The sequence below is a fragment of the Mobula birostris genome, chromosome 13 (genome assembly GCF_030028105.1).
Source record: "Mobula birostris isolate sMobBir1 chromosome 13, sMobBir1.hap1, whole genome shotgun sequence".
NCBI lineage: Eukaryota > Metazoa > Chordata > Chondrichthyes > Myliobatiformes > Myliobatidae > Mobula > Mobula birostris.
In genome coordinates, this window is record NC_092382.1 from 56,772,337 (window position 1) to 56,786,247 (window position 13,911).

The 13,911-nt window shown below is 44.1% G+C and overlaps 1 protein-coding gene across 1 annotated transcript in view; it reads right to left on the reverse strand.

Annotated features, from left to right (window-relative positions):
- Nucleotides 1-708: 708 nt before the first annotated feature.
- Nucleotides 709-13,911, reverse strand: part of LOC140207947 (uncharacterized) — a 60,910-nt gene continuing 47,707 nt past the window's right edge. The window contains exons 8-11 of the mRNA XM_072276484.1: nucleotides 10,649-10,684; nucleotides 8,223-8,255; nucleotides 899-1,065; nucleotides 709-794 (exon numbers count right to left, since the gene is read on the reverse strand). Coding sequence (XP_072132585.1) covers nucleotides 709-794; nucleotides 899-1,065; nucleotides 8,223-8,255; nucleotides 10,649-10,684 — 322 coding nt within the window. The remainder of the gene's footprint in view (nucleotides 795-898; nucleotides 1,066-8,222; nucleotides 8,256-10,648; nucleotides 10,685-13,911) is intronic.

A 13,911-nucleotide genomic window follows, 5' to 3' on the forward strand; every position in this document is an offset into this window, starting at 1 on the left:
GGCCACTGCATTGTCTGCTCTGGGAGCAGGCTGCTCTATGCGTCCGGTGGGGCTGCACAGACCTTCTTAATGGCCCGCCGGTACCGAAGGCAGCGAGCTTTTAGCAAGAGACGGAGACCAGTTTAATGCAAACAGCGTCAGTTTTATTGAGTCATGCAGCTGGATGGATTAACGGTTATACGACGGCGGGACAGCGATCAGCGGGAGAGTGTATAGTCAGTACCGATACCAGAGAGTGTGAACACCGGAAAACTTTAACCCCTTCCCATAATCAGAGTACAGGAGAATTATTGCAGTTACATGGAGACAGGAGGTGGATCATATCGAACGTCCACTGCCTGTTCTGCCCAGTGTCTGTAACGCTCCAGCGCCGACAACCCGTGCGGCCAGACAGAAGTGGTCTGTGGCCTTCATCTTCCCCAGTGCGTTCCCCGAGGAGACACAGACATCCCCTCCAACCCCAAGCGTCAACCTGCGTGGCCCGCGGTTTTTGATGTATTTCCGATCTCACTCTTTCACCAGGAATGCAAAAGAGCCCGGGGAAGGACTCATCTGAATGTTCACCGTGACGCGGCGCCCCACACCAACATGGGCAAAGTTTTCTCAAGGTTGCTTCCCTTATCAACGCGGCCCGATGTTCTTGGGTCAGTGGAGGATCATGGTGGCCGGAAGTCCTAGAACTGGGCTCCTCAGTCAGCCACATTGCGGTTACTGTGGGGGTCGGTGATGATCGGTCACGTGTTGGTTATCGGGTGCCGAGGCCAGGCTGGGTGAATAGGCCAGTGCTTTGATTACTGAATAACGGTATGGGAATGCGTTAGTAGCGGAGTGCGTGCCGAAAGCGGTGATTGATACGAAGCAAGGTGGGGGGATCCAAAGCGATTTCCGTCGTCCTCACATGCGTGGGCAATCCGCTCTGCCAGTGGCAACGAACCAGATCTCCGCACTGAAAGGTGTAAGAGAAAGGTGAGGGGAAACTTCCTGAGTGCAACCGCTGTCCCTTTATTGACGGGATCGTCCTCATCAGCAGAGAACCGGCCCCAAAAATCGGCAGTGCTTGGCCGGCTGAGTGTGGAGAGCCGGCGGCACAGATGCGCTGAGAAACGCATTCCTACCGTTAGAGAGCATGGGATCTACGATCAGACAGGGTAAAAATATCGCCAGCAAGGAGACTAAATATCTAAGGTATTTTCCACGGATGTGGGGACCTGAAGGATGACATGTGTCACGACAGGACTGATCAGGAATAACAGAGCCTGGTGTCGGAGAGGTAGGAAAGGTCCTTAATGAATATTTCTCTCAGTATTCATGATTCAGAAAGACCTTGACAAATGTGAGCACAACTATAACAGGCTGATATGCTTGAACAGGTCAATGTTAAGTAGGATGAGTGCATTGAATGGACGATCTGACAATTCAGCTGCAGATTGGCCAATATGACGTTGAGGTTACCTCTGAAACTTGGCTAAGGGATGGCTGCCATCGGGATCTGAGCCTCCAAGGATATAAGGTATATCGGAAAGATAGGTTAGTAGGCAGGGGGGGGTGCTGTAGCTCTGTGTATAAGAAATAATATTAAATCATTGGAAAGAGGTGACATAGGATTGGAAGGCGTAGAATCTCCATGGGTTGAGTTAAGAAATAGCAAGGGTAAAAGGACATTAATGGCAGTTGTATACAGGCCTCCAAACAGCAGCCGGAATGTGGTTTACAAATTACAGCAGGAGATAGAAGACTCATGTCAGAAAGGCAATGTCATGATAATCGTTGGGGATTTTAACATGAAAATGGATTGGGAAAACTGGGTCAGTACTGAACCTCGAGAGAGAATTTGTAGAATGTTTAAGGGATAGCATTTTAGAAACCGTTTGTTGCTGAGCCAACTAGCGGATCGGCTGTGCTGGATTGGGTGTTATGCAATGATTGGAGGTGGTAAGAGAGCACAGGGTTAAGGAACCATTAGGGAACAGTGATCGCAATATGATCGAGTTCATATTGATATTTGAGAGGGAAAATAAAATCTAATGTGTGGAATTTCAATGGAATAAAGGATATTGCAATGGCATGGAAGGGAAACTGGCCGAAGTTGACTGGAAAGGGACATTTGAAGGAAAGACAAAGAAGAAGAAATTTCAAGAAGAAGAAGGGCGGGACCGCGGCTGGCAAGTAGAGTCAGAGCCGATGTAAAGGCAAAAGACGGGCCATAAAATAAAGCCGCAGCTAGTGGGAAGATCGAGCATTGGGAAGCTTTAAAAAAACTTGCGGAAGTAAAATACGAAGGTCATTAAGAAGGAAAAGATGAATTACAAGAGGAAGCTGGAGACTAATATCAAAGAAGACACCAAAAGCTGTTTATTGTACATTAAGGGTAAAAGAGAGTCGAGGGCAGAAATAGGATCAATACAAAATGACGCTGGAGATACTGCAATGAGAGATGTAGAGATGGCAGAGGAACTGAATGCGTATTTTGCATCAGTGTTCACAATGGAAGAGTCAGCAGTGTACCGAACATTCACGAGTGTCAGGGAAGTGAAGCACGTGCTGTGAAAATTACGACTGAAAAGGTGCTCAGGAAGTTTAATGGTCTGAGGGTGGATAAATCTCCTGGACCTGATGGATTGCACACCCGTGTTCTGAAAGAAGTAGCTGGAGAGAATACGGAGGCATTAACGATGATCTTTCAAGAATCGATAGATCCTGGCATGGTAGCGGATGACTGGAAGATTGCAAATGTTACTCCTTTATATAGGAAGGGTGGGAGGCAGCAGAAAGGAAACTATAGACCTGTTAGCATGACATCAGTGGTTGGGAAGTTGTTGGAATTGATTGTCCGGGATGAGATTACGGAGTACGTGAAGGCACATGACAAGAAAGGTAAAGCCAGCATGGTTTCCTGAAAGGAAAATCCTGCCTGACAAACATACTGCAATTCTTTGAGGAAATTAGAAGCAGCGTAGACAAAGGAGATGCAGTAGACGTGGTGTACTTGGATGTTCAAAAGGACTTTGACAAGGTGCCGCACATGAGTCTGTTTAGCAAGATAAGAGCCAATGGAACTACAGGGAAGTTACTAGCTTGGTTACTAGTCTGATCGACAAAAAACAGAGTGTGGAATGAGAGGATCGTATTTTGGTTGTCTACGGGTTACCAATGGAGCTCCACAGTTGTCACTGTTGGGACCGTTACTTTTTACGATGCACGTTAATGATTTTGACTACAGTATTAATGGATTTATGGCCAAATTTGCCAATGATACCAGGATAGGTGGAGGAGCGGGTAGTGTTGAGGAAACAGAGAGCCTGCAGAGAGATGTAGGTAGTTTAGGGGAATTGGCAAAGTATTGGCAAATGAAATACAATGTTCGAAAGTTTATGGACTTGCACTTTGGTGGAAGAAATAAACGGACAGACTATTATTTCGATCGGGAAAGAATTCAAAATGCAGAGCTGCAAGGGAATTGGGACCTCATGTGCAGGACACCCTAAAGGTTAACCTCCAGGTTGAGTCGGTTGTTAATCAAGGCGATTGTTATGTTGGCATTCATTTCTCGAGGCACAGAAACACAGAATCATAGAAAACCTGCAGCACGATATAGGTCCTTCGGCCCACAAAGCTGTGCCCAACATGTCCTCACCTTAGAACCTCCTAGGCTTACCCATAGCTCTGTATTTTTTCGAAGCCCCATGTACCTATCCAGGAGCCTTTTAAAAGACCCCATCGGTTCCCTCTCCACCACCGCCGCCGGCTGCCTATTCCACACACTCGCCACTCTCTGCATAAAAAAATACCCCTGACATCTCCTCTGTCCCTACTTAAAAACACCCTAAAACTATGTCCTCTCGTACTAGCCACTTCACTACTGGGAAACAGCCTCTCATTATCTTGTACACCTCTATATGGTCATCTCTCATCCTCTGTCGCTCCAATGAGAAAAGGCCCCAGTTTATTCAATTGATTCTCATCAGGCATGCTCCCAATGAAGGCTACCTCATTATAAAATTCCTCTGCATCCTTTCTATAGTTTCCAGGTCCTTCCTGTAGTGAGGCTACCGGAATTGAGCACAGTACTCCAAGTGGAGTCTGACCAGGGTCCTATATAGCTGCAACATTACCTCTCGGCACTTAAACACACGGCCAATACATTGTATGCCTTCTCAACCGCACAGTCAACCAACGTAGCAGCTTTGAGTGTCTTATGGACTTGGAACCCAAGATCCCTCGAATCCTTCACATTGCCAAGAGTCTTACCGTCAATGCAATATTCTGCCATCATTATTAACCTACCAAAATATACCACCTCACACTTATCTGGGTTGAACTCCATCTGCCAATTCTCAGCCCAGTTTTGAATGCTATCACGGTCCCGCTGTGACAGCCCTCTACAAGATCCACAACAACCCCAACATTCGTGTCATCAGCAAATTTACTAACCCATCCCTCCACTTCCGCATCCAGGTCATTTATAAAAATCACGAAGAGTAGGGGTCCCTGAGGCAAACCACTGTTCAACGACTTCCATGGAGAATATGACCCGTCTACAACCACTCTTTCTCTTCTGTGGGTAAGCCAGTTCTGGATTCATAAAGAAAAATCCCCTTGGATCTCATGTCTACCTACTTTCTCAATAAGCCTTGCATGGGATACCCTATTAAAATGCCTTGCTGAAATCCATGCACACTACAGCTACGGTCATACCTTCATCAATGGGTTTCATAACATCCTCAAAACATTCAATCAGGCTCGTAAGGCAACGACATGCTGACAACGGCATGCTGACTACTCCTAATCATATTATGCCTCTCCAAATGTTCATAAATCCTGCCTCTCAGGATCTTCCCTATAAGTTTACCAACCACTAATGTAAGACTCACTGGTCTATAATCTCCTGGGCTATCTCACCTCCCTTTCTTGAAAAAGGGAACAACACCCGCAGCTCTCCAATCCTCCGAAACCTCTCTCGCCGTCATTGATGATGCAAAGATCATCCCCAGAGGCTCATCAATCTCCTCCCTCGCTTCCCACAGTAGCCTGGGGTGCATTCCTTCGGGTCCCAGTGACTTATCCAACTTGATCTTTCCAAAAGTTCCAGTACATCGTCTTCCTTAACATCTACATGCTCAAGCTTTTCAGTCGGCTGCAAGTCATCCCTACAATCGTCAAGATCCTTTTCCGTAGTGAAGCAAAGTATTCATTAAGTACCTCAACTGTCTCCTCCTGTTTCATACAAGTTTTTCCACTGTCACACTTGATTAGTCCTATTATCTCACGACTTATCTTCTTGCTCTTCACATACTTGTTCAGTGCCTTGGGGTTTTCCTTAATCCTTTCCCACAAGGCCTTCTCATGGCACTTTCCGTCTCTCCGAATTTCATTCTTAAGCTCATTCCTGCTAGCCTTCTAATTTTCTAGATCTCAATCACGGTCTAGTTTTTGAACCCTTCGCAAGTTCTCCTTTTCTTCTTGACTAGAAGTATAACTGTCTTTGTACACCACAGTTCCTGTATCCTACCATCCTTTCCCTGTCTCATTGAAACGTACCGCTGTAGGACCCCACAAAAATATCCCTTGAACATTTTCCAGAATTCTTCCGTACGTTTCCCTGAGAACTTTTTTTTTTTTTTTTTACAGTTTATGCTTCCATTTTCCTGCCTGATAGCCTCATATTTCGCCTTGTCCAATCAAACCTTTCCCTAACTTGTCTGTTCCTATCCCTCCACAATGCTGTGGTAAAGGAGAGAGAATTGTGATAACTAGCTCCAAAATGCACTTCCACTGTGATACTTGACAATTGACCAGTTTCATTTCCAAATACCTGAATAAGTACAACCTCTCCTCTGGTAGGCTTATCTACATATTGTGTCAAGAACCCTTCCTCAACACACAACTCCATCCTATCTAAATCCTTCACTCTAGGAAGATGCCAATCAATATCTGGGAAATTAAAATTTCCCACCACAACACCCCTGCTATTATTGTACCTCACTTCACTTGGAATATAAGAGCAGGGATGTGATGTTGTGGCTCTATAAGGCACTCGTGAGAACACACTTGGAGTATTTTGGGCAGTTTTGGACTCATTATTTTAGAAATATATTCTGACATTGGAGAAGGTTCAGAGAAGCTGCACAAGAATGATTCCAGGAATGAAAGGGTTACCGCATGAGGAACGTCTGGCAGCTCTTCGGCTGTATTCCCTTGAGCTCAGGAGAATGAGGTGGGATCTCGGAGAAACATTTCGAATTTTAAAAGGCGTGAAAAGATATGGCAAAGTTATTTCCCATGGTAAGGGACTCCAGGAAAATAGGGCACGATTTCAGGATTGAAGGACGTCCTTTGAGAACTGAGATGCGGACAAATTACTTCAGTCAGAGGGCGGTAAATCTGTGGAATTTGTCGCCACCAGCGACTGTGGAGGCGAAGTCGTTGGGAGTATTTAAGGCAGTGATAGATAGGTTCTTGATTAACCAGGGCGTCAAAGGGTATGGGGTGAAACCGGGCGAAAGGGGATGACTGGAAGAATTGGATCAGGCCATGATTGAATGGCGGAGCAGACTCGATGGGCCGAATCTGCTCCTGTATCTTCTGGTCTTATGAGCTGAATCCTTTCAAGAACCTGAGGATAGTTAAGTCTCTGGTGCCGGGGGATGTTTACTCCAGTTTTCTAAGGGAAGAGCAGTAAGGTCTTTAGGCGCTTTTGGCGATGGACTTTGCGTCCTACTGCCCTCTTCAGTCGTACCGGCGGATTTCAAGGAGTAAATGTTTATTTTTTGTTCAAAGAATCTAATGGGGATTCATAGAACAGTAAAGCTTATGCCATTGTGTGTAAAATGCTCCAGTAGATATCCAGGCAGTATATACAGGCATTTGAAGAAATAGAGTCTGATTAGAGATGGTCAGCATGGTCTTGCCAGGTGCAGGTCATGTCTCAAGAATGTGATTGAATTCTTTCTGATGCTGCAAACCACGTTAATGGTTTGTAGGAGGATGGTGTATACATGAATTTTATTAAGATGTTTAATAAGATTCCTCATTGTTGGCCCACTCAGAAAGTCATGTGATAGGGGATCCAGAGAATCTTGTCTGTGTAGGTAGGACGGGCGTGCCCAAGAGACAGTGGGCTCGCAGTTGGAGATTATTGCACCTGGAGGTCAATGAGATGCTGTGATCCGTAGCGATCTGTTCTGTGACTCCTGGATTTTCTGAATTTTACAAATGAGTTGGATGAGGAAATGGATAGACAGAGTAAACAGGCAAAACATGGATGCTGTTATGGATCATGTGGTGGGTTATCTCAAGTTACAAACTGGGCATTGATAGATGCAGAGCTGGGTTGAGAAATGGCAGGTCAAGTTGAGTATGGGAAGAGTGAAGAATTACACTTTGAAAGGCCGTATTTGATTGCAGAATCCATGGTTAATGACAGTTTACTGTAATTGAAAATATTGAAGAGCAGAAGCACTTTCAACGTTGACGTCCATTATCCCTTAATGTTTCCGCGCCATTAAATAGAATGGTTCAGAGTGTCTATGGATGGTTTAGGATAAACCGCTCGGGGAACGAGTTCAATAGCCGCGAGGTAATGTTGCAGCTCTATAAAACTCGAGTTAAACCACACTGGGAAATTGTGCTACACCCCAGATTGGAAACATCTGAAAAGGGGAGGGAATTTTAAAGCGATTTTTTGGTAATGTATAGGGGCTGCCAAAAGTGTGTTTTAACGCATAGTAGTGAGTGTGTGAAACGCAGTATCAATGGTGGTAGTATAGACACATGCATTAGAATCAATTCAGAGATTTTCTTAGCACACGGATAACGGAGCAATAGACGGCTTTGTCGGAGAACAAGTTTAGAGGCGCTAAAACATCAAGGTCCAAAGGGGCTACAAAAACCTGCACTGTTCAGTGTTTTCTTATCTATGTACAGGATAAACTAGGATGGTCCGCACAGTTTATAATAGAGAGGATCATGCCTGGGCAATGTTTCAGGAGCTCAGGGTAGGGACAGAGATCAGTGACCACACCGGGGTCGTGGAGACATTACAGGAGCCGAAGGAAGCTGTTCAAAACCGTTCCTTCCCTTGAAAGAGCAAAGTGAGCAGAGTTTCTTCTCTTTCTCGCCGCTTCGCTCCCCGCCCGACCGTGCATGAGCACAAGGCTGGTACTGTAACGTCTCTGGTTCATTAACTAACGCAATCACGGACAGAGCATTCGGATGCCACTTACCCTGACAGCTTCGAGCTGAAGTAATACGGTACCCTGATGGAGAGGGTGGAAAAATAAGAAAAATAATTAATGCTCCGACATCGTGAAGTTAATTGTCACCCACAATCCACATCTCACTGACACTCAACACTGATCCCTTCCTGATATGCTCAGAGGCAGCACCGGGACATCAAACTACCTTCCCTTTGGACACGTTGACCCTCCAGCTTCAACATCAAGTTCAAATTTTCCACCAAACTCCTTTCCTCCGTTTGCTCCAAACCGTGGAGCCCTACTGCGGTTCGCTGGGGCACCGGCCCAGCTTATCTCCCCTCTCACACAGACACACACAATGCAGCAGTCACACTTTATCAGTTCTTGGAGGAGTAGCGTGACGACGGAGGCTTCTGGAATAGAAAGCGTACGATCACACTGACTGGTTTGCACTACAGGCTCTGCAATAGCTGCTAGAACATTAATGAACAGCCATGTAATGTGAATAACAACATGTGTAAAATTACAAGTTTGATCTCATGGGGATCTTCAACTTCCCCGGTACAAAAATGTACATTCTCAGTGCAAGAGTAATAGACGGGGAGAATGTATTAAATGTATCCAGGATGCTTTATTAAATCCAAACGTGCACACTCCAGCGAGAGGAGGTGCTGGAGTGAAAAAGCAAACGTATGTAAAGCTCCCTAAATTCGGATCAAACGGTGGAAATCGAGAGTATAACGAAGCCAGTAAAGAACGAAAAATGCGAACGAGGAAAACCAAAAGGGGACGTGAAAAGTCCCTGGCAAGCAGGATTAAAGTGAATTTAATTAAGCAGTATTCAATAGAAACATCAACAGCAAATGACTAACTATGGACAGTGTATAATCATTTCACTTTGGGGAGCTAGGGAAGGCTATGTTTGCTTCAATGCGGAAAATGTAAGTGAAGTATTCACTGAGTATTTTGCTTCCGTATTTATCAAGGTAAAAGACATGGAGGAGCAACAGATCGGAGCTCAGTGTATAAATATGTTAGGTGTTTAGAGGTGAAGTAGGAGAAGGAAGTGTTGAGCCTCCGAATGAATTTTCAGGTGGATAAGTCTCCAGGACCTGATGGAATTTCCACAGGTTAGAGAAGGAAGAAAGAGAAGGAATTGCACGGTCCTTGGCAAATATCTCCTCCCTAGCCACGTGAGAGATCCTAGAGGACTGAATACTGGCTAACATTTTACATCTACATGAAAAGGGGAAAAAAGAGAAATGCTGGAAACTATTTACACGTGAGTCTCACGTTAGTTTCTTACAAGAGAGAATTAGTTGCTGAAGGGCCTTTTTGAATCTGGAGTTCTAATTAGTGAAGCTCAGCAGGGATCTGGGCTGGGACCCCTTCTGTTCGTGATGTGAATAAATAAGCGGGATGCAAATGTCGACAGATTTGTTAGTAAGTTTTCGGATGATACCTAGATTTGTGGAGTTGTGGATAGTTTAGGAAAAACTTGCAAAACGTACAGCGCAACATAGATCAGTTGCAGATATAGACAGAAAAATGGTAGAAGGAGTGTAACCCCGATGAATTTGGAATGTTGCACCTTGGTCGGGCAAATGCGAAGAGCAAGTACTCTGCTATTGAAAAAAAACCCTTAATTATTTTGCTGCATAGAGAGATCTTGAAGTCCAAGTACATAGCACCTCAGAAACAGTTACAAAGGTCGATAAGGCGGTTAAGGAAGCTTATGCAATGTTTGCTTTTATTAGTTAAGATATTTAGTACAAATGGCAATAGGTTATGTTATAAATTTATGAAAATCTAGAGTATTGCATATAATTCTAGTCATGCCACCGTAGGAAGGATGTTGAGGGTTTGGGTAGAGAGCAGAAGAGGATTACCAGGATGCTGCCTGGTTTAGAAGCCATGTGCTAACATTAGACACGACAACTTTTGTTTGCTTTGGAGCGAAGGAAGCTGACTGGAAATTGTGAGAGGCGCAGATAGAGTACACAGGCAGTTTCTTTTTCCCAGGGTATATATATCTAATAACAGAGGTCATGGATTGTAGATGAGAGAGGGTATGTTCGAAGGCGATGTGAGGGGTAACTTTTAATCCAGAGAGTGGTGAATGTTTGGACTGTGCTGTCTGGCGTGGTGGTAGAGGCAAATACATCAGAGGTTTTAGGAGATGGTAAGATAGGAAACCCTGTGATTGTGAGGAAGACGGAAGAATATGGGCATTGTGTAAGTAAGAGGGATTCGTTTGGCGGGGGGTGTGGTTCATTTACTTTCCAGTTCGGCACAATATTGTTGACCGAAGGGCCTGTTCCAATGCTGTATTCTTCTATGTTCTTTGTTCTCTCCCTCCCACCCTTCCGGCAGCATGAAAGCACACCCAATGTTGCGACGGGCCTGGTTCATTTAACGCCTCCAGACAAACACAGCTTTCGAATTCCACTTACCAGCCGATATTGACTTGGTTTATCCAGAACCATCTCCTATTTGAAGAATATGAAGAAGATACAAAAGTTGGTTATGTGAAAAACTCTCTGAGAAACGGTGCAATGTTCACTCAGCCTTCTCTTTGTGCGCACTATGGGTTGAGGTGCTATTTTAAGTGGGACGGTACAGAGGGTCCATATGTTACCGACACTCAGCACTAAAGTGAGGTGAGGGACTGTAGGATGTGTGAGGCCGAATAGATTGTAAGCATTTTCGTAACACTGCATATATTGTTATTACGTTTTCTTTATTTCCATAATTCATTGTGAGTTATATATAGGAGGTACCTGAATGGCATACGCCATTATGGCAATACGTTATATGTGAGTACCTCACGAATAGAACAATAAGTAGACAAGTTACCCCGGACATCTCTGTATTTCATTGGATTATTTTCCAGAGTTAGTGAACATAACAGCACGGGAAACGAAGGCGTCAATGTTTTGGGCAGAGTGGGGGAAGGATATCCTGGGTCAGATCTCCTTGTTCTCATAAAACAGGACAAAAGTGTGAGCACATTTCCCGTATAGTATCTGCAGGGACTGGGAGTGTTGGCTCTAATAACCAGGCGAGACTATAGCTGCGCGACGTGTGCAGACAAGGGGAGCACAACATTTCCAAGAAGACCATATTTTAAGGTATAAGGAGAACAAACGAGAGATTTCAGGGCATATTGGACCAATTGAAAGTGACTCTCCACCTCATATTCTCGATATTGATATTTATTGCTTATTCAGCTATTATTATTATTTCTTATTTTCCATTTTGCCTTCCAATACTTTGTTGTATCTGGTACATTGGTCGCCAATACCATAAAATCAGAAGAGCTTAGGATCATAAGACATAGGAGAAGGATGCGGCTATTTGGCACATGAAGTCTGCTGCACTATTTTATCATAGCTGATCCATTTTTTTCCCCTCTCAGTCACAATCTCCTGCCTTCTCAAGTATCCTTTCATGTCCTGACTAATCAGGGTTCAATCAAGCTGTGCCTAAAATATACTAAATAACTCTGCCCCACAGCTGCCCGTGGCAACAATTTCCACATATTTACAATTGTCTAGCTGAAGACATTCCGCCACATCCCCTTTCTAAAGGACATCCCTCTATTCTCCTGTTGGCTCTGGCCTCAGATTCCCGCACAATGGGATGCAAGCCTTCCAGAGTTTCCCTATCAAAGCCATTCAGCGTTGCAAGGGCTTGAATTCTAGACAGTAGAGGCCGAGAGCCATCCAATCTTCTTCATATGATAATCCTTCCAATCCTGGACTTGTTTTCCTGAACCTCATACATCCTCTGAATTTTCAAAAATGTCAGCACATCCTTTCTTAGAAAAGGGGCCCGAAACTGTATACAATCTCTAAGTGAGTTCTCATCTCTGCTGTATAAAGCCTTAATAATACGTCTTTGCTTTCTTTTATTCTACTCCTCTGGAAATAGATGCCTAACATCGTATTTGCCTTCCTCACCACCGATTCAGCCGGGAAACTTAACTTCACATTCTTGCCCGAGGGCACCCGAAATCATGTGCTCCTCAGATTTTTGGTTTTGTTTCTGCGCTTGGAAGATAATCTGCCCTTTTATTTCTTCTGCCAATTGCCTGACTATCAACCTTCTGAAAAGTACTCCATCTGCCACTTCTTTGTGCATTTCCCTACTCTGTCTAGGTCTGTCTGTGGGGTCTCATCCTCCTCCAAACTTTCTGAAACTTCACCTATTTTCGTATCATCTGCAAATTTTCCCCGAAAGAAAATGACAGTTACCTCATCCAAAATCATTGACATGTAACGTAAGAAAGAAGCTGCCCCAACCCAGATCCCTGAGGGCAACCCTAGTCACCGGCAACCAAACAGAAAAGTCTCCCTTCTTTCCCACAATTTGCCTTCTGCAAATCAATGCTAGTGTAGTTTTTGTAATACCATGGACTCTTACATTATTATGCAACCTCACGAGCGGTACTTTCTGAAGACTCATGTACACAACATACCGTTTTTCTATCCTGCTTGTTAGTTTCTCAAATTATTCCAACAGATTTTCAGGCAAGAGGTTCCGTTGAGGAAACCATGCTGACAAGTGACTATTTTACATGCGCCTCCAAAACGCCAAACCACATCCTTATCAACTTACTCCAACATTTTACCAACCACTGATGTCTAACGAACTTTCCTACAATTTCGTTAGTTGTGCCTCTCCTGCTTCTTGACGAGGGGTATGACATTTGCAATTTTCCATTCCTTCGCAACAGTGCCAGGATTTCTTTCTTGAAACATCTCAACTAATGCCTCTACCATCTCTTCAGTCACCTTCTCAGAAGCCTGCAATGTATGCCATCCTGTCCAGGAGACATCCACATTAGACCTTTCAGTTTCCAAGAACTTTCTCCCTTGAAATGGCAACTTCTGACATTTCTGCCCACAGAGACTCTCTATCTGCTGGAGTTTCCATAGTAACGTTTGATGCAAAATATATATTCAGTTCGTCTGCCATTTCATTGTCTCCCATTACTAGCTCTCCAGTATCATTTCCCAACAGTCCGATATCCACTCACGTCTCTCTTGTACACATTATGTATCTGAACAAACCTTTGACATCGTCTGTAATATTATTTAGTAGTTTGCTACGCATTCCATATTTTCCTTTTTAATAACTTTTTATTTCTCTTCTGTTGTTTTTTTTAAAGGGCTTCCCCATCCTCTAACTTCGCACTAATTGCTTTTGTGCTAGTTTTGACATCTCTTTTCAGCCAACGTTATGACGCATTTCCTTTATAAGGCTTCTTCCACTTGTGGTTGTATACATTCACGCCTTCCTGATTGTTTCCAGAAATTCCAGCATTGATTCTCTGTCTCCAGCCGTCCCAGTGGTCTTTTCCAATTAATTTTAGCAAACTCCTTTCTCATGCCGCTGCAATTCCCTTTACTCCACTGTAATGATGATACATTTGACTCTAGCTTCTCCGTCTCAAATGCCAGTGTAAATTGTATTATAGTATGATCACTTTCCCCATGACGGCTATTACCTTAAACTCTCTGATCTAAAGAGCAATCTTGCAGCCATTCTAGAAATGTCCACTCTAGGATCCTGCACCAAAATGATTTTCCCAATCTATCTGCATATTGAAATCCCCTATGACTATTCTAACATTCCATGTTTTGCATGCATTTTTATCCCGTTTTCCTTTGTAGACCATATCCTTACCGCCCAAGAGACAGTTTGTATCGAA